Here is a 26166-nt window from a genome sequence, read left to right as displayed (position 1 = left end):
TGATCCAGACATCACTTCCCATGCAGAAAAGCATTAACATCAATGAAGAGTTAAACTGAGTATTGTCAGGAAAAAAAAGGCAGAGTAATGCAGTTAGCTTTGTCTTATCATGCCAGTGTTGTAAAATCTACTCACAATGGACCTAATGAAACAGATGTATTCATCTAAACACATGTACTGAGACCTAGGATAGCTCTGTTTTAGAGCCTCAGGGTCAGGTATAGAGCTATTTGAGTGCCTAAACATGTCAACAGCCATTTCTTGGTGTTTTCAAGAGTATTTAGGAAAGCTAGTTTCCTGTGTAACTCTGATGTGTTGCTTAGAAACTTGAAAATGCTTCAAATTTTGATTTAACTTAGTTACTTCACACATTTGCAAGTGGGAACTGTCTACTCTTTGAACCTTACAACTCATTTTGTACCTTCTTCAGTCCTCCTTGACTTCCAAGGTCTGAGGTCCAGCTTTGGGATCTGACTACAGCTCACAAAGTCATGAGGATATCTATTGGCCCGAAGGATATTTCTTGACACTTTAGAGATGTGGGTGTTGTCACATATTATTTGTGATAAGGATATTTTGGCCAGTGAACAGCGCTGCTGAGGAGTGAAAATCCCTTTATTCTCCCACCAAAACCTACAGAAGAAAGAAAATGACACAATAGATGTTGTCCTCTAGGCTTTTCTACATTCAAGACTCTTGATATTTTATTTCCTGTTAAGCGTCCAACACAAACAACACATTTCTGTTACCAAGAATAAAATTAAATTTATATTATTCAAGTCAAGACCTACCACACTAAAATGAGACCTATCATTCTTCTTCTTCTTCTTCTTCTTCTTCTTCTTCTTCTTCTTCTTTTAATGGATTCCTATAGCTTGCAATGTCAATACCATTCCTAGACATGCAACAGAAGCCATGTGTACCTTTAATTTCCCAGTGCCAGATTATGAGTTCATAGTAAGTCTTTCTAGGTCTGTACCTGGCACAGAAGTTTCCCAGAAACACAGGTCATGAGCCCTCAGGAAATACTGCTAAACCATACAAGGACTCTGCTTCACAAAGGACTGGGAAACATCACTTAAAATGGGACACATAGCTTGCTGCTGCAACTGATGCTCTGAGCAACTCTACAGAGGAGGAGGAGGACGAAAGCACCGTCCTATGACGAAAGCACAGCAATGCCTAAATGATTTTGACTGACAAGTAATCCCTTACCACCATCTCCTTGTGCAAGCTAAGCCCAAACACTGCTGCATGTTGGGCCACCGGAGTGGCTCATAGCTACAGAGGCTATGAATTTCCGGGGGCTCCTTGGAGTGCTAATAGTGCTGGTTACACCTCTTATTGATCTTGTTTTGGATCCTACTTTTTTCCAGACAACAGTTGGAGGTGAAGTACACTAGAGCAGTGCAAAGTTATGCATTGCAACTTCAGGAGATGGAAAAGTAGACTTGCGTGTGTTTTTGACAGATTCTAGCACAGCAGCCCAGAGGGAGCAATCTCCCTCTCCCAGCAGAGAGTGGCCAGGGACACTGTCAATGCCCCGTGGAAGCAGTGTGGGCTGAGCTGAAACTTAGCCAAGAGAGAGCATTAAATCTCCTTTACTCCCTACAGACCTCAAAGTGTGTTAGCCCTTTAGCAAGATCCTTTGGCCTGCAAACTCTGGACTTATACACAGTCCTGAAGTTTAGTCCATAAGCACTTTCCAGTCTGTATAGTTTAGCGACTGATTAAAAACAGACAACCTACCAGCCTCATTCTCACTGAGAAAAATCAGCTAACATGCATTCACACTTAGCTTGTGTCTGACTGAACCAAATCTCCATTTAGTGGAACCTACACCATCTTTACTCTTTAGGTGAATTAGGTACATTTTTAAAACTACTCAAGGCACTAGCCACCAAATCAACAGATACTGAGCATCTAACAGGACTATCAGTGCAAGCTACTTAGGCTGATAAAACCTGTCAGCTTGTTTCTAGCTAGTGGAGTCAAACCATCTAATGGCTGGTGATTCTATCTTTTGAGCTGTCCCTTTGGTATGTCTGTTCCTCTTCCGTCCCTCTGTTCTGTTAGAGGTTACTTACACATTTCCATTTCCTCAAGTCAGCTGGTGTTTGAACATACAATAATGTGGTCCTCCTTGCAATAACTTATCTGAACACAGGCAAAGAGCTCAAACATTTGCATTGTACACCATCAGTGTGGAGAAAGGCAATCCAATTTGCACAGGTAAGGACAGTCAGCTGAACAGGCTGAAAGAGAAAATGCTTGTCTGGGAAGGGATCTCAGCCTAGGATCCCAACCATGGAAGACCTAGACTGGAAATAAGAACATTGCCAGAAAATGAAAAGAATATCTGGAAGAGTAACAAAAAACAACTCAAATCAGTTTCGAACTGTGCATAAACAAATCTGCATAACCCCAGTCTCTCTCTGTCCTCTGGAGACTGCGTACCTGGCTCTTCTCTTACCTGTCTCCATCACGTAGGTTCCTGAACTGTGTGCCAATGATACAAGCCATGAGAGGACCAACTCTTCCTCCATTTACAAAGGGCTCTGCAAGTGACCCAATCCAAATGTCAATATTCTTTGGTGTCCCATACAGCTGTATGAATTTTCTTGCCAGACTACGATTCTTCAACACTTGAGCAAGTGTCCTCAAATCACGAGGGTTTGAAAGCCCACAGAATTGTCTCCAGGAGCTATAACCTGCAAGAAAATCAGGTATTAGAGCAGAGAGCAGTCAATAACTCACTCCTCCTTCCTGGGAAGGACACTTTTCCTCTCTTTCCCAGATCCAGGGCACAAGTAGATTCCCTGTATGTTTAAAATCTCTTTCCAATTTTGTCCATATTTCTGTTAATACATTGCATTTCCACACCTCCAGAGTCAGTTTTTCTTGCCTGGCATTTTGGTGGCCATTGCTTTGCAAGAAGGAGTCACTCTATCACTTCCCATTGCTGTTTTGCTTTTCCACTCAGTGCCAATGCAGATGCCTGCACAAAAACTTTAGTGTCATGGCATACCTGAAACAACCTCCTAGCAATGTGATACAGGAACTTCAGGAGAACCATAGCCTGCTGAAGCTGCAGCACAAAGCCAGAGGAGAGACCCTAGGACATTCCAAATAGCAAAGGAGACTTGTGTTCATGCATTTGATCCACATCTTGAGTGTGCTGTGACTGCTCCTAACTCTGTTCTCTGGGTGCCAAGATGAAGACCAGGACTTGCCCAGTTGCTACCTGATCTTCACTGCAAATCAAGAACCTAGGGATCTGGGAGCTCAGTCAGAAGACAACAGGACAGAGGTCCTCGCAAAACTTATGAGGTTACTGTATTTGGGCAAGGTGTTGATACTACCACATTCTGTAAAATATAATAGTGGGCAAATACTTCTCCAGATTTGGATTCATTTGCATTTCTATTTAGCTACAGGGACAAGCCATTCCACCTTACAAACGAGCTCTATATGACCTGAGTAACTACAGGTGAGAGAGGGACATTGTACTTTGCCAGCAAGACTGATTTTTGTGTACAGCAAATAAATGAAAATTTGCTGGAACAGAACAGGGGTGCAAGCCTACATCTCGCTGGACAGGCCACTTACTCAGCAAAGGGCATTCTACGAATCAGTTATCTCTCTGTATTTTATCAAATGACTGCTTAGGTAGAGGAAAAGTCTATGGAGCCTTAATGCATCCTTCTTCCTGCTGGGTCAATGAACTGCTAGATGCAGAGAAGAGATGATGCTGCAGCATACATCTCTGCTGTAAGCAGGATGTTTAAAAATTGGATGTAATTCAGAGAAAAAGATGCAGCATATGATGCCTGGATGACAACCTTAACAAACAGTTCAATGAGACCAACTATTTACTTTATTAGAAAAAGAATTAGGAAGTTTTTTTGATCTTGCTGCATCTTCCTAGACAAGTCTGATGTAAAGAAATACAGCAGCACTCAGAGGTAGGCTGAAACTCAAAAGCTAGAATCTGATTCACACTAAATATGCTTATTAATTCTACCACGGTAACTCAACAGCTGAAGATAGGAACTCCATATTTTGGTTCCGATTGTGTTTTATTTCCAATTGTAGCTTGGAAAATCAAATTCTAGGAAAGGCAGAGCAATCCTATGGCTTGATCATGCATTTGAATGTATTGCAAACATCTGTCCAGGCTTAAAACACGTGAATCTAGCATTATTTTCATCACAGTTTCAAAGTAAGCCGTATTACCACTCCCAGCATATTACTGATGGCATCTTTCATCAGCTTTCATTCAACCTGATAGCACTGTTACGCAATGGCACACCCAAAATCCAATTGTAAATACCTATCATTAATCTATTTCTCAAGACAATCTTGCAATGTCATTACACCATTTTTGCATCTTGCACAGCCTTGTGAGTAGTTTTGACATGTTCTTTTCTGGGAGAGAATCTTTGTGGAGAAAATAGGATGAGATTCACACATCACGATCTGCTCTTCCAAACTTGTGTGGCTGGACTAGATTTGTACGCATATACATGCTTGGAGAGAGGCCACAGTGCACTTCTGGCCTCAGTTCCACTAATGATACCTGGTTTTACTATTTAAATAACAGTGTGTGTTATCTCTCTCAAGAGAGGCATGGCACTACTGGAGAGAGTCCAGCGTAGGGCTACAAAGATGATCAGAGGACTAGGGCATCTCTTTTATGAGGAATGGCTGCGAGAGCTGGGCCAGTTTAGTCTGGGGAAGAGAAGACTGAGGGGGATCTTATCAATGTGTATAAGTACCTGAAGGGAGGGTGTCAAGGGGATGGGGCCAGACTCTTTCAGTGGTGCCATACGACAGGACTAGAGGCAACGGGCACAAACTGAAACATAGGAAGTTCTACCTGAATATGAGGAAAAACTTCTTTACTGTGAGAGTAACAGAGCCCTTGGGGCCTACAAACCCCAAGAGGTTGTGGAGTCTCCCTCTCTGGAGACACTCAAAACCTGCCTGGATATGATCTTATCTAACGTGCTCTAAGTGACCCTGCTTGAGTGGGGGGGGGGGGTGGGGAGGGGTGGGGGGGGTGGGAGGGTGGGTGTTGTACTAGATGATCTCCAGAAGTCCCTTCCAACCTCAACCATTCTGTGATTCTTGATTCTGCAAGTCAGTTACTGAACACTTGACTTCTATCTGTGCAATGCAAAAGTTTCTTTTGATGGTGTGCCTCCAGGTAACTCCTGCAGTTCCAGCCAGGCTCTAACTTCATTGTATAACTTCCTATTTATTTACTATATTGTATAACTTCCTATTTATTTACTATAGCAGTACAGAAAACATGGAAAAAATTGAGAAAGACCTCTGAGGAATTTCAGCCAAAACAAATTATGTCAAAGCATGGGCATGTGAATGGAGGTTGGAGAGCTTTCTCTGTGTTCAGCTACAAGAGTGCCAGATTTTCATCCGTTTTTCTTTGGATACCCTGTTCCCAACTTACCTGGGAGGCCATGATCTCTGCAACGCTGCATGTTAAGTGCAGGTAAATCCAACCCAATCCTTTCAACCTGCTCAAACAGCCGATCCCGGAGCTCATCCACAACCATTTGTTGCTGTGTCATCAGCTTGGCCTGATTAGCCATCAGGCTCCGGAGAAGAGGGTCAATACCACCTGCAACAATTACACAGTAACTTTGAGCAGTGTAGGGTGGAAAGGGTATTGAGAGAGGCTCAGGCAAGCTGAATATTGCTTATATTTACTTAAAATCTTCTAGTAGGAACTGTTGCACCTTAACTGAGGCATCTTAGCTCCTGTGATTTCATTGTATGTCACATCACTAGTTCCCTTTCTGGAAAATGAGATAAGTGTGCTCCATGAGATGCTGACTATAGTAAAGAAAATGCATCAAAGGAAGGAAGGAATTGGATAACCTAGGAAAAGGGACAAATACCACATATCAGAATCAATTTTCCTGCACTTAAAGCATTAAAAAGAAAATATCTTGAATAATGTTAGAAACAACACTAAGTAAGTTATCAAACTGTATACTTCACAATAAGGTCACATTTTGACTGCAGAGAACAGCTATGCTGTGGAAAACTCTGGCTAATGGTGAAGTTCCTTTATTGAAAATAGCTTTTAAGTTTGGCTGAAGCAAGAGCTCATCCAGGGAGGGCTGAAAGGGCTAATGCACCCAGCAGTGCAAGGTGTACTTCACTTAAAGTGAAGACTTTACCTTCTTTCACAATTCTCCATACAGCAAAGAAGGCTTTACTGAGTTGGATTTTGGGGTGTGCAGGCTTGTAATATTTATTTAAGCGCTCCACAGATGGGGGAACTGAAGCATGCGCAAAACGAAAAGCCAGAGTGAAGACATTGGACACTCGAGGATCCACAGAATCATTGTAGCCTCGGTAGCAAGGTATCATTCTCTGGAAACTAGTTCCCAGTAGAAGAGGCAGGTAGTCCCTGTAGGTTATAATCTAGGAGGAAACACAGAAAGGATGAATCATTAATTACTTAAACATCAGTTTTTTGGAAGTACAGTGATGAGAGAGTTCTCACTCATGTCTCAAACTAGAGGATTTGTCCTACTGAACTACTTCAAAATGATTTCTCTAGGAGATTTTGCTAGCACAAGATGGAGAGTGGAGAGAGTACCCAGAGTCAATTTATCTTTCACCTCATCAGATCGTAACCCAATCATTTTCATAGTCTAGTGAAGATCGCTTGTGACATTGCTGAGTGACATTTTTATTTCTTTAGCTCTATGGCATTGATTCAAAGCTGCTTCTTCACCTGGCCACTGTATCATGTCGCCAATAGCACAGCTCCAGGCACAGATATAGGCACTGCAACCCACTGCCTCGACTCCTGGCTCCTCCAGCCGTGTGTGGTGCAATCTCAGCATTCTCTGGCACTGATAAGGCCATGAAAATGTAAAGCGGAAAAAACTGTTGCAGCAACATCAGGCAATAGGAAGCATGGACACTGCTACTGCCTATCCCACACTCATCCTCTGTGTGTGCCCCAGGATCCTCTGCCCCATGGTGCTGAGGAATTGGCACTTAGATATCCCCAGGCATGCCCCTCATCTAGCTTTGCAGCTCGGTGGGTCAGAGAAAGATAAAAACTAGCAATGCCTCCCAAATCCTCCCAAATATTCCCTCACGGTAATATAGTTAGAGGTCACTCCCAGCAGCAAGGTAGAGCTGCAGTTCCTCCTTCCATCCTGTCCTGTATGCCTCGGATGACATAAAAAATCAGCACTATTGAAACAGATGTTATCACCACCCCAGGGCAGCTATATTAATGCTCTCACAGCAAAGGTTTCCAATCCTGGTCTTAGAATCTCTTGGGATATTGAGGGGACTGCTGAAGATAACTCAGAAAATTAAATCCATTGGCAGCAGGATGAAAATATCTTATTTGTCTCAAAATTGCAAGAAGATGGGAGCATTGGTCTAGATATAATGAGGAACTCAATACTTCTAGGGCAATTGTTCAACTCTCTCCACATTGGCTTATCTAACATTTTTAAGGCTTTTTCTGTACACATAGTGATGGAGCATAGTGAGATATATGGGGTATCTGTGAGATACTAATTCAGTAATACCATAATATTTAATTTTGACAGTTTTGAAAACTTAAACCTTCTGATATTCCTGAAAGAGTTTTTTATTTGCTTGTTTTCTGTCAAACCAACTCAGAAGACAGGTTTTTAATTGCGTATGACTAAGGACTACCATTGGACACAGAATCACAGGACACTTGAGTTTGGAAGGGACCTCTGGAGATGATCTCGTCCAAGCCCTCTGCTCAGGCAGGGTCACCTAAAGCACATTTCCCAGGACTCTGTCCAGATGGCTTTGGAGTATCTCAAAGGATGGAGACTCCACAACTTTCCTGGGCAATCTGTTCCAGTGCTCAGGCACCTTCACAGTAAAGACATTTTCTCCCATATAAGCTGGACTCTTCTGACACATCACACTTGAGCAACCTGATCTGGCTTTGAAAATCTGGATTAGGGATCTCCAGAGGTCCCTTTCTAGCAGAGAAAGCTTTCTATGACCCTAGGACCTCAATCAGAGGGAAATCTGTGACGCAGACACAGTCCTGAAGGGGCTCTTTGACCAAAAGCAGTAAGGACAGAGGATTATCACAGCCTATTGTACCTGCCAGCACTTTAGAGAAAGAGACTCACAACCTGAAGATTTTTAAAACCATCACCAACTGTACTTTTAGCACATACGATACTGTTTAGAAAAGCTTTTCCTCTGAATTTTTTCTCTTTGTGTTCCTCAAACAAAAACCTGCAGCTTAAAACACATCAACAATTTGGAGACAGCAACATTAGACAGACATCAGAAATTCAAGTGGACCCTTCTGTGCTTATTTCAGGCATCTCTGGATGATTTTGCTTTTAACTGAAAGGGCAGGTAAAAGGCATTTGATCATGTGCACCTCAAAATACTGCAGTCTTCAGAAATTATCCACAAAGTCCATCATGTAAATTTTGTGAGACTGCAAGACAAGGAGGAAGAGTTGGACAGACATTAGCACATATGACATTGTGGCCAATACCTGGATCATGGCACCTACGATCTTCCGTGCCTCCTGGTAGATCTTCTCTCCATTCCAGTGGGGATTTAATCTCTTCAGCCCTCTAGCCAGGCGATTGTGCTCCCGCACAAAAAGTGTGTGCATGGACGTCAGCTCCAGCATCTCATTTGCTCGAGAGTCACCTAGAAGTATCATAAATAAGTGTTGACCTGTGTGTGCCTGGCTGCTTTACACTAGGAGTAAGCAAATGTCACACTTGGGAACAATACACAGAGAAAATTTAGACGTATCGATGTCTTCATCATGAAGCAGATGACACAGTAGTAGAAGGAAAACTGCATCTGGGGCCAGAGGTTTGAAGGGCTCTAGTGGAAAGCCTTATCCCTACCAAAGCAGTAAAAGCAGAAACTCCACCACTGTTATGTTCAGTCTTAGAAAGAGCTATGACCCAGAAATGGGAAGGTGTGTTAAAAAGGGAATAAAAAGGTGACTTAAAGCATTAAATACCAGTAGGCTTCCTCTAGGCCCCATATTAAAGACACAGTCTCATAGCTGAAAAGAGCAATGACAATAGGCAGAAGGAAATTGGGATGACTAAAGGAGAGAGCATGCATCCCTAAACTGACTGAAACTACAGCCAAAGCAAGCAGACAGGACCAAGTGCTCTGGTAAGTAAATGATGAGTCACATGCAGTGAGTCCAACCTTGGAGGAATAAATTACAAAAGGTACCATAAAGAAATATTGAATCTTTCTTCAAACATCTACAGTCGGAAACACAAGAGCAAGCAGGTGATGAGAGTGGGAAGAGGTACCTGGAGAAGATAATGCCATACTCAAAGCAAGGATTTGCTCCTGCTTCTGCTCCTCACAGCAGAACTTGTGAGGTTCCCATGTCAGTGTCTTTTTATGAACCACCAAAGACTCTGTCCAAAAGTATCTGTAAGAGACTACTGAATAACTGACAGAACAAGCACTGGAAAGTCGCCATGAGTGGAGAGTATCCTCCTAGGGCTTGAGTATGAAATCATTGAACCCTGCTAGCCAACTTGCGCACACAAAATTTCATCAATACTTAGGGACTGGAAAAGTTACAAATATGGCACTGAATTTTGAAAATGGTTTGCAAGGAGATGCAAAGTGCTGCAGAGTAAGCCTAAAATCTTCACTAGAAATTCGCTGATGGTTATGTAATCAGCAACATGACATAGAAACTGTTCAGGCAGCCCCTAGGCTGCAAAGTACTGGAGGCAGCGTGACTGTCCTGTGAAACATCCAACATGCCTGATTATTCTTCTGTTCCTCACTAGACATCCACCTTTGGCCATGATTCCTGCAGGATCCTCACTGAGGAAAGACTTACACAGAACTGGAGAAGCAATTGAAGACATGGATCAATGGACGGGAAAATAGATATAGCTGAGAGGTAGAAGGAAATATGAAACACCAAGAGCTTAAAATGAGGGAACTGGAGAATGGCTTCAAACAGAGCTATCCTACCAGTCCCACTGCCAGTCTCTGATTGTATCTAAGGACTGAGAGGATGGTTCGTGGATTGCTATTTTCCTTGGTCCTTGATTTCTTTTCCCTTGGGGTACCAAGGGAATAGAAATCAGCTCCACAGCTGAGGAGATCTGGCATGCCTTCAAGCTTTCTCTGGTGCCATGAGCAGCCCAGTGCTGGTGCCAAGAGCAACCCAATGTGGCCAGAGCCAGGAGGAGTTTAGCAAGAAGGTCCTGCTGACTCAAAAAAAAAAAAAAAAAAAAAGACAAAGGAGTAAGATGCTAATTCACAAGATGCATCAGAAACATTCTTTTTTGGGGCCCCAAAGGCTTGTGGCAGCATGATGATCCCCACCAACAGGCACCAGGGAGAAGAAAGCAATGATCAGAACTTTGAGAATCAGATGTTTTTGGCCTCCATGCACTGGGAAGATGAGAAGAGAGCAAACAGCGGCAGATGAGAAAGTGGTGGTGGCTGTGCAGTATTTTGACCGGTGTGGGGGGCATGTTTTCTAGAGGCTCTGTGCATGACAGAAGGAAAGAAGAGGTGGTCAAGAGGATGCCAGAAAACTGACAGAGGATAAAGGGTTCCTGGGAGGCTGAGCTGATAAACAGAGTCGGAGGCCATTTCAGTGTGTTAAAGGCCTGTGCTTGTGTCCAGCTGGAGTGTAAAATTAGTGCAGCCTCAGCCCTCTTGGTGAGGGGGGCACATCTTAAAAGGCCACCTTAGTCTGCAGCTTGTGTCATTCTTGGTCCAGCTAGGACCTGAGATCCTCTCACAGTACAGTAGAAACAGCAACATACAGCAGCACAGGCAAATGCTTTGCAGCAGTGACCCAACCCAGCACGAGCACACCCATACCTGTCCCGAAGGGAGAGACAGATGCCAAATGACAAGCCCAAACAGCCAGCACTTTTGGACTAGTCTGCTATTGCTGCATTTGCTCAGCTCCATCCATGAACCTTATCTGATACTGGTTCCCAGTGCCCTTTGCCAGCACCATGTGCTTACCAGGTCCTACTCAAGGGCTTCTGAGTGCAGCTCGGATATTTTCACTGCACGGACATGGTCACAAAGAAGACTCTCTCATACCTGGAGCTTGCCTAGAGCAACCTATTTAAGTCTTTCATGATGTTTTGCTATGCCCCACTTTCTACCTAAGTAAGAAAAACAAGCAATCAAAAAAATAAAATAAAGCTAGTGGAGTTGTGCACTCTAGATTTCAGTGTTAGGGAGCTTCTGGATGCCATCTCCCAACTTACCAGCAATAAAGCATGGGATTTTGTATCTCCCACTGACCATAAGACAGGGGTCCTTCTGTGCATTGCCAAAGGGCATAAAAGCCATCCCTCTATCAGTGAAATTTTTATTAACTGCCATCAAGCCCAGCTGGTTGGTCTGGTCCCTCAATCTGTTGGCCAAAGGTGCTTCACTGCCATACACCATACTAGCATCAAGAAAGGATGTGAGCGCATTGATCTGATCTCGAATTGCTTTGCCTCTGTCACAAGCAGGAGCTGAGCGGAAGAATGGAATGCAGTCTTCTGTGTTTTTAATTCGTGGGTCATTGCGTGGGATCTGCATAAAGATAAAAGGATAATTCATCACCATTTCAGGGATGCATAAACTCTGCACTGATACTTCAGCGATAAGAAAAGCCAAGCAAGAACCATTTCAGAGATATTTCCCATGGTAGGTAGCGTAGAGATCAGTCATAAATCCCAGACATGAAGGGTAACATTCACATCAGAGATGCTATTTTGGAAACCCAAGTCCTAAATACTCATGAAAGCCTGAAGATGCTTACATTTCCATAAAGAAAATCCTATAACTACTTTTTCCTCTAGATATGTACGTATCTGAATCTTGCAAGCCAAAGTACTCCTTTCCCACACCGGAGTTTAGTGTCCATATCTACATTGCGGACAGCTGTCTGCAAATTTTAACTCTGGTTATATTCTTAAGTACACATTTGGCACTCAGGGGATGTCCTATCCCTTCACAATTTTCTTTGGAAGAAAATACAGTTTCATGAGGGGACAAGAGTTTCAATACATGTTCAAAAGTCTTTGACAGGAGAGCAGGGCTGCAGGATGGACCATGCCTCTGCCCTGCAGTGTAGACAGGACCCAAAGTCCACAGCATAGTGTTTCCCCAAGTATCTACCCGATGGATATGTTTTCTGAGCCCACCCAGACATGGGTAGAAGGGGATCTGGTACCTACTTTCCCCCAGCACATTGGCTCACAAATGAATGATCAAGATTCAGAGCAGATTTGGAGCACAGTTCTCCCATCGTTTGAGAGTACTCTAACTCCTGGATACTTTATATTCCCTGGATTAGGGCTCAGTCTTTGCTGTTTGAGTAGGTCAACTGTGTGTATTATTAAGCATTTATCAAAATTGAGACTGTAATGTGGGTGCCTCTGGCACACCCACTACCACCATCACACCATCCGTGTTGCCATCGCACTACATCTCCAGGGAAAAACTGTATCTTTGAAGGAGAGGGGGCTAATGGCCGGAATTGGGGAAAGTACAGGCTGCGGCTGTGCCTGATATGCCAGGGAAGCCCCTGGGACCCAGCACCACCACCTCAGAGGCAGCAGTCTCACCCTGCCCTGGACTGCCCTGGGAGGCTGTCCTGTGGCCAGGGATACAGCGGGAGCTGCATGCATAGGCTCAAACTCTCCTGTGGTATGCAAGGACTACCTCAGCCAGCATTATCCACTGACAGCTCATGTCCATACCCCATTGCAGACAAAAGAGCCACAGCTGGAGAGCTGCTAAATTGGAGACTGCCATCTAAGAGACTTGACTTGGAGAAAAGGTTTCTTGTAAAGGGGCAGTTGAATCTAGTGGACAGAGACTTGGCCTATATAAAACATATCAGACTAGATGCTCACAATAATTTCTTCTCCTTTTTAAAATCTCACCTGTCTTAGATACAGGGAGAGTCACTAAAATCTTCCAGCTAGTGAATGGGTACCCTCCCCTCCTTCCCTGAAAGAAGCTGGCTGACTGTACCTTGATAGGAAAGCAGGGGGGTTGTTTGGCACAACTGGTCTCACAGTCCACCTTGCCCCTGAAGGAAACTCTAGCGGGCGTGTGGGGACTGAAAGACAGGTCGTGGTCAATGAACTGACCCCACAGCATGAACATGAGTGATCTCTGCTGGTCCAGCTTGAGCTGCTCGGGGGGGAAACGAACAATCTCATTTGACACTTTTCGAACCTGTAAGGGATTAAGACAGAGCATGTATATTAGGAAATGACCATAAGAATGAGTGAGCATATCAATTCTTGGGGTCATCAGCAAAAATTCTATCAACATGAATTCCTCTTAAGCAGAAAAAAACAAGCCTTTGTCCAAGTTGAAAGGCACAGCTGGATGCTCCTTTTGCTGAGCATTTTACTGTTCCTGGTGCCAACCAGATCTCTTAGCCTCTAGCATGAGCCAAGTATGAGCATTCATGGATGTATGGAAGCAGTTAAGAAGGAGCCACTACTGAATAGATCAGGAAATGGGCACAAAATAAGATTTTAAAATACTGTTTTGAAATAAAATAGCAATGCGAAAAAAAAGGTCATTGGGAATTTCTGAAGATTTTCTCAGTAAATTCCTTCTGCTAACTTACTTCTAGTAAGAATTCCTCTAGTTATAATGCTTCACAGAGCAAATGCCTTTTGGTAAGCTATACTCCTCTCATAGGCAGGATAGTCTCCCAAGTCCCTTCTTTTCTCATTCATCTCTCTTCCATTACAATTCTTCCACCAGTTCTTTCTTCAGTTACCACTACAGAAGAAGTGGTCAAAATTCTGCTCAAGCCATAGTATTGTGCTACATAACAGGGTTTAAAATTGCAATGAAAACATGAGCAGAAGGCACCTGACATATTGAAAATCTCAATGCTCCTCATTACAGCTCTTATCACACTGAGCTCAACTGATCAGAAGCCACCTTATAGTGCCTCTTCCTTCAAGCAGTACAGAAGCTGTACGCTTACACCCATAGACCATGCACACCTATGAACTCCCACACAGAGTTTCTAGCTAGATATTCTTCAATTTGTGACAAGTGGAGTCGCTTGTTCTGTTTATCTGCTAGCATGTTGCTTTTCAGGGCAAAACCAAATCGAAAAAGATGAGTTAAGACAACATAAGTTTGTTTAAGTGCACTTGATTTAAAAGAATGCATCATCTGTCTTTGTCCTCTGGTTCTGCAGTAATTAGATTATTTTTCCTTTGCTTCATCTGCAAGCATGGGAAGTTAGAAAATATTTCTATTAACTCACAGTGGAAATTCACATATGATCAAATGACACCTACAGATGGAGATTTAAGCTTCCTGCCCACTGATTCCCACCACGCTATTTGGTGGAGTTACATCTGAGGCCTGTGTTATATCAAAGCACTGGCAATCTCTAAACACTGTTATTGCATTTTTGGATGAATATTAGAAATATTACCAATGGAAGAGAGAATCCAGAGAAACGCTTTCCTTCTGTCCACCCACGGGGGAGTGACACACCATCTTCATATTCTGCTGGCAGCCATCTGACAAGGGCTCTGTTTGAAGCTCCTAGTGATGGATTTCTCCTGTACAAGTGAATGAAAGAACAGCAAACCATTAGTAGCATTCGGATTGTAGCAGTGCCAAGAGCTCATGAATTGTGACCCGGCAAGTTCCTCCATGCGATACTGTTACACTGTGCAGATGGACACCACATAGCATCTTCCTACGGGGTGATGGAGTTTTTCTTCACCTCATGCTTAAGTGAGTACAGGAGTGCCTTCGAGGCCTAATCCAGCCCAGTAAATACGTGAGCATGTCCTAATGCCTCATAGTCCCTCAAATGAAGCAGTGAAACTGGAGGGACATATAAGCACAAGAGAAAAAAAAAAAAACAGAGTCCTGCTGTACCTAACTAGTAAGTGCCTAATCCCTAAATAAGGATGGAAACCTTGGAAAGGGATAACACACATAGGTACAATAGCAGGGGAGATGTAGAAGCTCTATGGTCCAAACAGTTTGGTGTTGCCAACTTCCAACAATAAGCCTCAGGCATCATCATCATAATAATAATAATACACACTAGGCCTCAGTATTTACTAGGCCTTGCCTGGACTTGCCTAGTCTTGAAAATAGCTGAGCCTAACTTCACCTATATCCAAAAATTATTTGAGAATCTTTTGCTTTGCTTGCAACTTGTTCTATGATCAGATGACTGTTGAGTTGGCTGCAGAAGCAAAAAGAGACAACAGTCAGTGTCTGTTGCTTGCCCTGTGATCCTGAGCTTGTTGTAATTATATTATTACCTTACTCATTTTAGTTTTTTAGGTTTTGCCTTGCTGTCTCCAAATGGTTCTCTTTTTAAAAGAAATAATATATGGAGAAAGACTAACCTAAATAAACATGGTAACTTGTCCATGTAGACCAATAGTAGAGGTCTGCTAAAGACTGCAAGAGTATATCAAATTACATCAAAGAATATTACAAAAGTGACATTGAAAGACATTAAAACAATCCCAAAGGAAACCAAGACCAAGGAGGAAGAAACCCTCATCATTGCACTTCTCCCCGATAAGAACTGTGGATTCTGAAAACTCACTGAATCATCCTACCCAAGGAAGAAGGGCCCTTATACCATCAGAGAAAAGGAGCAGGAACTTATGCCTATTGCTTTTACTGAATTACCAATGTTCTTAATAGAAATTGAGTGTTTTGCATTGTGAGTGTTACTATGTTGAAACTGGAATAAAAGTAGTTGTTATATATTGATTAAACTTTTAAAGCCTTAGTAAGACTAATAAATTTTCATCTTGAGGTACATGTATACAGTGTGTTCTCTGATTGCCCATAATGCCCATGGATATAGCACTGCCTAGGCCCAGGCAATGGAGGGACACAGCACACCAGGGCTTCACGGTTTGCCTCAGGTCTGACAGACCTATCCCCACCGCAGAAGCCAGACTCTCACTTGTAAATGAAGCCACCACTTTCTGAAAAGGGAAGGCGGCAGATAGCTCTCTCCCCTCTTCTTTTACAGAAATCTGAAAGCTAAAGCATCCTCTACGCAAACCAATATGTCTAAACTCCTTCCTCTGCCTGAGGTGCTTTTTGGCCACATGTCCCAGGAGATGCTCTGCCTCGGTGACTCTGGAAGGATGGGCTCATATATGGTCCTTTTGTAACCACCCCACTGTTTAGCACAGCTTCCCTCTTCATTACACAAAGAAAGCTTTGGATATACAGAGAAATCACATTTTATATTCCACCTTACAGTCCTGTACCCCATTTGTTTAACCAAGGGACACAGTCAAGGTGCTCTCTCCCAGCCTGCAGGCCCAGACTTTTTCCTGAGCACAGGGTTCACAGTACAGGGCATGGAGCCAGACCAGATCATGCTGCAGTACAGAGCTAGGACGCTGTCAGGGCAGGGTCAGTAACCAACACTGATTTGTTTGCATTTTGGCTAAAGAGATAGTTCATGTACAACACCAAAAGCCCTTGAAGTGAGACTGGAATTAAAATCTCCACATACCTAGGAAACAATACAATGGGTTGTAAAACCCTAAGGAAGGCATCTTATATGGATCACCCTGGAGTATATAGGTCTTGTTCTACTGATAGAGGAACCATTTATCCATCCTGCTTTTGCCACAGCTCCTCACCTGTTGTTGCACTCGCCAGTGATCGTTCGGTAGTGGGAAGCAGCTTCACAGTTTATTTTCTTATTTTGCTGGTCACATCCAGTTGCCTTGAAAACCATCCCCAGCTGAGCTGGTGTGAGCATGTCTGTGAGATAACGATAAGAAGTGAACATACTGGTTCTGCTGGGTAGGGCTGTCTCCCAGGCTCAGGAAAAACATTCCCTTCTTGTAATCCTGAACTGGTTTCCTCTCATAGTATGATCTTCTGCAGGAAGAACGCAAGGGACTGTCTTTTAAGGTCATCCTACTCAGACATGTCTGGACTGAGGATATTCTCAGGAGAGAGCAGCAAAGCTCTCATTTTGATCTGGAATGGCAGCAAAGACCACAATGCTGTGTTCAATCCTTGTATGTTAAGAATGGGCAAAAGAGGAATTATTTTCCAGCATTAATAATTCTTTTCTTTTCCTCTCCCCTTCCCTTTATTTCCACCATAAATTGATAAGAGCTACAGTTGTCCCAGTGATCTGTTAAAAGTTTCTTTCCCTATGGAAACAGCCACCAGCATGTACCACTGCTGCTCAGCACACATTCAGAGAGAGGACTGTTGTCTGGAGAAGAACCCATCAGACCTCCGGACACCACAAGGGGACCCTGGCTTTGCATTTCCACTGTGAAGATTCCCCCAGAAATGGGAGATAAGTGGCTGACTTTTTGGCCATTGCTGCTAGCACGCTACATCTTGAGTCTTTTGGATGTTTCTTAGACACTACTGCCACCAATAGTTTCATCAGTGTTGTTTAAGAAGCAACTGCTGCCTCTTGGGCAGATGCCCACTGATGAGAGGTTGCAGACATGTGGTCAGGTGAGCTTGTTGCTGTACTAAGAAGCAGAGCTCTGACTTTGGAGAGGCAGGAGTTAGGCATGCTCAGCCCGCACCTCTTGGATGGATGGCCAGCCTACACAGCCCTCTTGCTTGTGCATGCCAGATAGACATTAGTCCACAGCAGCTGCTTACAGAGAACATATGACACCCAGAGGGAGAAAGAAGCTTGAGGAGGACAAATGAGTTGTCAGTCCCTCACAGCAACTGCGAAGCGGCCGTTTCTGACTCATGCTCTAGAAGAAGTGCAGGAAAATCTGTTTCTCCTCTGGTAGCAGTGATATAAGAGAAGCCAAGCTTCCCAGAGAAAACCTGATCCCAGCCCTTCCTCCTTTTTCTCCTTGCACCCTAGATAGAGTGATGCCAGGGCTTCAGGTCTTGGCCTGTCAGTGTTTTGCCTTAAGGCCAGGGACCCCCATGAGTTCATTATTGTACGACAATAGCCCTCCCCATTTCCTTCTGGACTGTTTTTCTAACTGCCCCTAACTTGCCCTCTGCTCTTAGCAAACAGGTTTTGCTGGTAGGCCAGGACCTCCTCCTCGTGGAGGAGATTGTTCCTCAGCACAGCACCACGATGCTTCACTCCGCAGCCAGATGGGAGGGATTTGAGAAGTGACCAAGCATAACCTCCCTTTTACTCCTTCCTCCTGGGTCCCACAAAAGCCTGTTGAATAAGCCCTGCATCTTCATGAAATGGCACTCCTCCTAGCAAAGTGACATCCATACCTGTGACATTGAAATCCCCCTTCACAGTCCATTGCAGCTTCTCCTTGACAAGGGTCAGGGCGGTTTCCATGTAATCTGCAGCCCGAACTACGGAGCGAGTTCCTGCCACTGGCTGTTTGAAATATCCTAGGAGCTGTATTGGGGTCAAGGCACTGTTCTGCAAACTCTTCTTTATCCTACAAGGTTGGAAGGGAGAAGGAAAAAAGAAATGTCTTCTGCAAGACTGCACCGGGGCAAATCCAAGAGTCCTGCAGATTACCCACACGAGCCTCAGGCATCCCAACTCACCAGCTGGAACTTTAGTCTGAACTACCAAAAAAGGCAGGGTCAGTCTAATATCTTGTACTTAAACTTGGAGAGACCAGGGCTGTTCCTGCCACTCTTGGCAGAGAAGCAGGGTAGGTAACATGAAGGAAATTCCTTAAATCACAGCGCTCCACCTTCCAGAAGACAAACTTCAGAGCTCTTAGGACTTTACATCCTTGAGGCAGTCGAACCTCACTCAGCTATTCCCCAACTAACACCAGTGGATGCCTGTCTCCATCCAAAGGTTCACAAGGTCTCAAACATCTCCAAGTAATACTGTCTTAATGTTGTTGGGGTAGTTGAAGCCCTGAGCCCAGAAAGGCTCTCAAACCAGGGATTCCCTAAGCCAGCAGGTGACTTCAGAAGACAACTACTGATGGAAGATGTGCATGAGCTGGGAGGAAGCTGCACACCCCCAAATCATGGTGGCAAAAGCAGGGCTCTCCTGTCAGATCCCACAAAATGCCCTCACTATGACCTACAGCAGTTCACTGCCTTCATAGGTGGTGAACAACTGAAATACAGTAGGAGCTCCACTCCTTCTCAGGATGTCTATGAAGGATGAAACAGAGCCAAGTGATACTGAGCTGGGAGAGACAGCAGGTAGCAAGAAGGCAAGAGTTACAGCCCAGAATAACCCCACAGACTGGTGACATGATGTAAAAGTAAGGGGAAGCCAGTAGGCACCAGGTGGCACTATATCAGCTGCATGAATATGAGTAGCAAAGCCCTATGTGGTTGCTCACCAGAGGATTTGTAGACGAGAGTGAGCAGCACAAGACAGGTAGGAAAACCAGAAGTCATATATGAAAGAGAGAATGAAACACCAGCAGTGAAAGACTGTAGAATCTCCAAAACATGACAGAGGAGCCCAGGCCGTTGACAGGTCCCATAAGAATGAGAAGGCATTATGAAAGTGTGGTGTCTCATGTGTGTCCTATTGGGCTGTATCTAGAATCATCGTGCCTAGGACCATGCCAGGGGAGTGGCACTAAGTGCATTTTGAAGTCTTTATCTAATTTCAGCCTGAAGTATAACACTCTGACATTCCAGCTGGGTAAAATGCTGGGTTGCAGCCATGCAGTATTCATGGAGAATCTTCACATGCTATACTGGGAGTTAGGAGGAAGAGCCAGCTGTTCTGCAACTGAAGGACTGCATGACACAGTCGAATCATCTCACAGCGAGAGCATGCAGCATATTCAAGCAGCTAAGCCCAGACTCGATTCTTACTTGTCACGTGTGAGCTTGTAGGCTGAATCCACTAGCTGTTTGGCTTCATTAACACTGCTCAGGAGTGATGCATCTGACAGTTCCTCTAAGAGATCTCATCAAAGGAAAGAAAAGGACAGAGATGAGAACACTGTCTTCCACCCTGCTCACTTCAGATGTGAGAGTTTCCCTGTGCCGAGGATGCTTATGCTGACAGCCCTCTGTGCCTCCAGCATCCAGAGATACAGGCACTGCAGTGCTGGAATTAACTGCCACCCCTCTCTCCACTTTTTATCAGACCCTGCTCAATTTCATGAAACCTGAAGGAGATATACATATACACGTATGCGTATACATATGTGTGTATATATATATATATATATATATGTATTTCTCAAAGGAGTCAGTGAGAGTCGCTCTTGGGCATGAAAATGGTATCTCCATCAGCAGAGGCTTCACACAGCCACCATGAGAGATGCAGGCATGATCTGCCTACTCCTGCCTTATAAGGGAGTAGTTGATATTTCTTTAAGATATTTTGCAGCCCCAATCAAAGTAATTCTTATTTCTATGACTTCAGCAATAGCTACCTGCAGAGGGCCTGTGCAAAATCCAGATATTGCTGGCTGCCATGATGAGCAGTGAGCTCTCTTGTCTCCTGTTTTTTCTCACCATTGTCTTTATCCTCACTCCTTTTCTGCTAGACTGGTTGTATCTACATTTGATGATACACATATGCTGAGTTTGATTGCTTCCCCTTAGCACCAACTGGCCAAAGCAGTAGCTCATGTATCTCCCTTATACCACAAAGCAGAAGGATTTTGCCACTACTTTCCCCTGTCTATCTGTCTACAAATGTCCTGCAACTCCCTGCCCTTCTCATTGCATTTTCTTCTATATTGGGGAGCTCCTGAAAGTGAATGAGAGGCACAAGGACTGTGTCCCAGTAATCTAATATCTGTGGGTTACGGAACAGGAGAGGACAACCGTTGTTTTGCTGCTCTAAGTGAGAGCATTTTCCTCTAGCTTCTAGGGAAGGAAAAAGATTCAGAAATCAGTACAAATGGGAAAAAATATCCAGATTCTTCCTAGAGTCTTTAAATATCTTCCTGGATTAACTTAGAGTTCACGTCTTTGACAATCATGGTGGGAATACTAATTGTCTGAACCAATATTTGAGACAAATGAAAGGTAAGGCATGTAGTTTCCATAAGAATTTTAAATGATAAATTAACAGTCAGAGTTTTCTGTAGGTTTTAGAGGAGTAATGCAAGGCTGGAAGACTGCCAGGCAAGTGCTCTATACCTAAACACCAGAGTCAATGGTAGCTCTGCTTCCTCAATTACTATGGCAGCTGAAATTAGTTCACTTCAAAAAGAGACACTAATTCATTCCATGCTTTGAGAGTGAGAATCAGCTCCCCCAAGAAGTGAGGAGTTCAAATTCCAGCCTCCATAAAAACATAACTTGAATGTGATAATGGAGCTACCTGCTACCAGCATTGTAGCCCAGGCACAGTCAAGCCATGCTCACCAAGGAGGGCCTCATGGTCTGTTTTATATAGCATGCGGGGTGGGATGACAGCTGTACTGTGGGGAGGGGACAAGAGCTGTTCTGAGAACTAAGCTCTCCTTTAATGGGATTTTAAGAAATCAGATAGGAAATTAACTGATAAAAAACTAAAATATTCAGGATTGCTTGTGTAGTAGATAGATACAAACTGTACATGAAGCTACATTCCGAATATCTCTTGGAGTCTTAGCTGTTTACAAGAGAGTAATTCAGGTTCTGTTAAACTAAACTGTATTCTTGTTCCTACTCAGAACGTAAAAGCCTCTGATTTGTTAAACCTGAGAAAAGTTCAGTACCATGTGAAGACAATACAGATGCTTGGAACAGGCTGAGGGTCACCAAAAAGCCCAGAAAGCTGATTTCTGCCTTCATCCCTGAAAAAAATAAATGCAAGAAATAAAGAAGAGCACGAAGCCACGGATTTCAGCATGCATTGAAAATGTCAGTCTCTGTACTGCTGAGGGCACGTCTTAAGGGAGCCCACAGCTCTAGCCAAGGTGTCCTCTTCTCAGTACAATGTTCCCTGAGAGCAAGCATCCTTGCAGTGACATGATGATTATGGTGGCAAATGACGAATAGGCCTATGCCCAGTGAAATAAGTGTGGGACTCTGGAGTCTCCCCATTAATCCAGCAGCATCACATCCTGAGCCAGCCTTTTCCGCGCCAGTGCTTCAAACCCGCAGTATGAACTCATGGCTCAGAGGATCAGGCAAGAGTTTTTCAATTACACATTCTCCACAGGATACAAGCCATGGGGCCCCAGGACCTCACCTTACATCTTTGTCGAACTGTAGAGAGGATTCCCTGCCCAAGGCAGCTTGATAATTCAAAGGCTGTATTTTTAGAATTCACTTGAATCTTCTAGAGCAGGTGGAAGAAGCTGGCAATAAGAAAACAAGGTGCTTCCTATCTCAGGGGATTTCTTCACTGTCTCTGGGCCCTCAGACACTGTTGGGAGTGCACCACTTTGGGGCAACATCTACTGTGGGGGGCAACACAAAAACGGTGAACTCACCTGGCTGAGTGTCAAGATTCAGCAAATGTCGTAGCACCTAAATGAACGGCAAAGTGGAGCCATTCACGGGTGTTCACCCTTGCTCTTGTGCTGCCTTGCCACGTCCTGCTGCCTGGCTCCAATACGAGCAGTAGATACAAGGAAGGAAGGGGAGGGTAGGCGCTGGTGCCAAGCAGAGACACAGCAAGGGTTTGCAAAACGTACCAGTGAATGCAGAGGTTCCCAGGCAATCGTTGCTGCAGCCTCCTTGCCATCCTGGACAGCTTTCTCCCAGCCTGTGCACCCTGGAAACCCTGCCTGGTCCCAGCTCTCCTCCCCATTCTAACGGGCCTCATCTTGAAGACCATTGATCTCCATGGCAACTTAGAAGTCCATCATCCAAATACTCAGTGAATGCTTTTGTTAGGAGCAATGTCCCTGCAGGCAGCTGAGGGAAGGACACGCTGTCACCAGGGCAGGCAGCTGATCTACCAGTGAGCCCAGAGAGCTACCCTATCCATGTAGTGAGAGCTCATGTATGGGTTTAGGAGAGCTGCTACCAGTGATTTGGCTGAATGTGTACAGGGCTCAGCTGGAGCAGCCTGCGAGGTCCTCTACATGCAGATAATCAGGCTGTTTTTGCCTAGAGCTGACTTAACTCAGGCCCTACTCATTCACCTCCAGTGTGGAACAAGGCGATTCCAAAGCAAATCTCTATCAGGAACAGTGCCCCTGGCTGTGAACTGTGCAAGCAGAGCATCATTTAGCACCCACCATGGAGCAGCAGGCAAAGATAACCCAGGATTCTCCCTGTGGAGGAGTCCTCAGCAACAGCAGCAAGGCAATCCAGCCAGACCCTCACTATGTTCCAGCTGAGCCTTACTGCTAGGGCAGAGCGCAGCTCTGTTAGCCCTATACCAAAGTGGAGGAGGCCATCACACAAGCAATGGGAAGCACAGACCTCCCCCAGATGCTCCAAACACAGTCCTGGCTCCCTCCACTCAGAGTACAGAAGCAAATGCTCCATAAAAGCAAAAGCAAGCATGAAATAGGCCACACTCTCACCTGCAATCTTCTGCTGTCCTCATCACAACCCCTATGTGCCTGTACCTTTATGTGCCGCAGGCTGACCCACAGATTGCTGTGGGAACTCCCCCTCCTGTGAGTGGGCGAGGCGAGGGCAAGGCAGAGGCTAGGGCAAGGCAGCGCCCACTTCCCAGAGCAGAGGAGGTCCAGGATCATGTTAAGGTCATTCTTTCTTTACTTGAGAGGCAGAGCTTTTCAACACTACCTCACTTAAATCCTTGCCATGTTACAACTGTTTAATTACTCAGGGAAAAGGGATATTGCTGAATCAAGTAAATGATGTACTTGAATAAGCTGTTGTCCAGAGAAGCAAGAGAATTCCTCAGCTCACCTCTAACTGGGACTCCTGCTTAGTACAATTGTGTTTTTCCTTCTGCAATATACATTTCTTGAGTTAGCAACACAAGTAGGCTGAGTGTGCTCAATTCTCTACTGGTATTCACCAGGGGTAGGTTAAATAAATACTTGTTAGTTGAATCGTTCCCTGCTTGCTGAATTCTAGGAACTATATTAGTTGTACAGGATCTGTGGCAGTGACTGAAGGTGTCTGTGTCCCTAAAGCTCACTTACAGATGGAGCCATACCCCTTTAACACAGTGTATGTTAGTACTTTACCGTTTTAAAGAAACTGCATATTCTCACAGGGACAAAAATCTGTAATGAGTCATGGGTGAGGCTGCCTCTGGAGTATGTTTCCTGTTTGCAGCCCCTCAGTCCAAGAGAGATGTGGATGAACTAGAGTGAACCCAGGTAGGCATTTAAGAAGAGGCTGAGCAAGCTGGATTTATTCAGACTGGAGAAGAAAGGGGTTAGGGGATCTAACTATTGGCTTCAACAGGGATAGAGCCTTTTTGGCGCACAGTGAAAGGATGAAAGGCAATGAGCACAAGGTGCTGCAAGGAAATTCCTGTTAGACATAAGGAAAACATCTGTGACAGTGGTTGAGCCCTGGAACAGGACTCAGGGAAGCAGTAGGATCTCTGTCCTTGGAGATTCTCAACACTCACATGTGCAAGGCCCTGGGCAGCCTCACCTGGCCTTGGAGTTAGCCTTGGTCTGGGCAGGGTTTGCACCAGAGACTAAAGAGGTGCCTGCAACCTGCACCTTTCTGTGATCCTGTGAGCTCAACTTATTTGAAGACTGAAGCAGAATTCCACTCTTTGAGCCACCACCACCTGCTTGCACAACAGCAAGCGCAGTACTGTTCTTGTGCAAAAGGGCAGAGCTGGCAGATTTTTGAAGCCATTATCTGTGTACTTCCTCTGCTGTATCATGCAGTTCACCAGTTAGAAGAGGATAAGGATTTTTAAAGTGCTAATGAGACGGTTAGTGCATATCTGTGCTGATAACTCCATTTCACAATTAGGAACTTACTTAATTACTCTCAAAACCGCTTCAGGAAACATGAAAGTAGTAGGTTTTGGGAGTTGCTTTGTCTCTTTAAAGTTCATTTTCCATGAAGATAGCTCCTCAAACTCACTCCCAGATGACAGCATATGGGAAAAGCCCTGTATCTCGTGGAGTTCAGGATCCTGTGAGGAAGGAGCACGGCAAGGAGCAGGATCACAATCCTGGACTTCAGGAGAGCCACCTTTGACCTCTTCAGGGACCTGTTGTAAGAATCCTGTGGGATAAGATTCTAGAGGGAAGGGAATCAAAGAAAAATGGTTGATATTCAAGGATCGTCTTCTCCAGGTTCAAGACTGATGCATCCCAATGAGCAAGAAGTCAAGCAATGGGAGTAGGAGATCTGCATAGATGAACAAGCAAAACTCAAACATAAGAAGAAAGTGTACAAAAGGTGCAAGCAGGGAGAGGTAACCTGAGAGGAATATAGGGATGTTGTCTGATCATGCAGCAACAGGGCTAGGAAGGCCAAGGCCCATCTGGAGTTTAATCTGGCCAGGAATGTCAAGGACAACAAGAAAAGGTTTCCATAAGTACATCAGTAGCAAAAGGAAGACTATGGGAAAATGTGAGCACACAGCTTAATGAGGCAGGGGCACTGGTGACAAAGGATACAGAAAAGACAGAGATACCTTCTCTCTCTTCTTCATCTCAGTCTTTGCTGGTAAGACTGACTTGGAGGAATCTCAGACCCTGGAGAGCAGAGACAAAGTCTGGAGAAAGGAACACTTTCCTTTGGTCGAGGAGGATCAGATTAGGGATCACTTAGGAAAACTGGGCATAAACAAGTCCATACACCCTGATGGGATGCACCCACAAGGGCGGAGAGAGCAGGCTGATGTCATTGCAAGGTCACTCTTAATCATCTTTGAAAGGACATGGGGATCAGGGGAGGTGCCTGAACACTGGAAGAAAGCAAATGTCACTCTCACCTTCAAGAAGAGCAAGAAGAAAAACCAGGAAACTACAGGCCAGTCAGCCTTGCCTCCATCCCTGCAAAGGCAATGGAACAGCTCCTCCTGGATGTCATCTCAAAGCACATGAAGGAAAAGAAGGTGACCAGGAGTAATCAGCATGGAATCACAAAGGGGAAATCATGCTCAACAAACCTGATGGCTTTCTATGCTGGGATGACTGGCTGGGTAGACAAGAGGAGAGCAGTGGATGTTGTTTAGTTTGATTTCGGGAGGGCTTTTGACACTCTCCCACATCCTCATAGACAGGCTGAGGAAGAATGGGCTGAATGAGCTGACAGTGAGGTGGATTGAAGGCTGGCTGAATGGCAGAG

At 44.5% G+C, this 26166-nt stretch overlaps 1 protein-coding gene across 1 annotated transcript; it reads right to left on the bottom strand.

Annotated features, from left to right (window-relative positions):
- Positions 1-410: 410 nt before the first annotated feature.
- MPO (myeloperoxidase) lies at positions 411-22485 on the bottom strand. The gene is made up of 13 exons (XM_062592847.1): positions 22407-22485; positions 21687-21764; positions 19840-19933; positions 18301-18476; positions 16713-16836; positions 14507-14636; positions 13066-13272; positions 11301-11616; positions 8558-8718; positions 6210-6456; positions 5474-5644; positions 2474-2711; positions 411-633 (listed from the first exon to the last, which is right to left on the bottom strand). Exons 2-13 carry the CDS (start codon positions 21760-21762, stop codon positions 411-413), a joined length of 2163 nt encoding a protein of 720 aa, XP_062448831.1. The 5' UTR covers positions 21763-21764; positions 22407-22485.
- Positions 22486-26166: the final 3681 nt, after the last annotated feature.

Source organism: Rhea pennata, chromosome 20 (genome assembly GCF_028389875.1).
Source record: "Rhea pennata isolate bPtePen1 chromosome 20, bPtePen1.pri, whole genome shotgun sequence".
NCBI lineage: Eukaryota > Metazoa > Chordata > Aves > Rheiformes > Rheidae > Rhea > Rhea pennata.
The sequence above is the reverse complement of the archived record's forward strand: the minus strand, read 5'-3'. Positions and strand labels throughout refer to the sequence as shown.

Excerpts from the sequence above, each read along its gene's own strand:
- MPO (XM_062592847.1), bottom strand. The coding sequence starts at position 21,762 with ATGAAGGCAGAAATCAGCTTTCTGGGCTTTTTGGTGACCCTCAGCCTG. Across the intron at positions 8,719-11,300 it reads AATCCCATGCTTTATTGCTG|GTGACTCTCGAGCAAATGAG; the intron begins GTAAGTTGGGAG and ends TGATACTTCTAG. Across the intron at positions 5,645-6,209 it reads ATGGAGAATTGTGAAAGAAG|GTGGTATTGACCCTCTTCTC; the intron begins GTAAAGTCTTCA and ends TAATTGTTGCAG.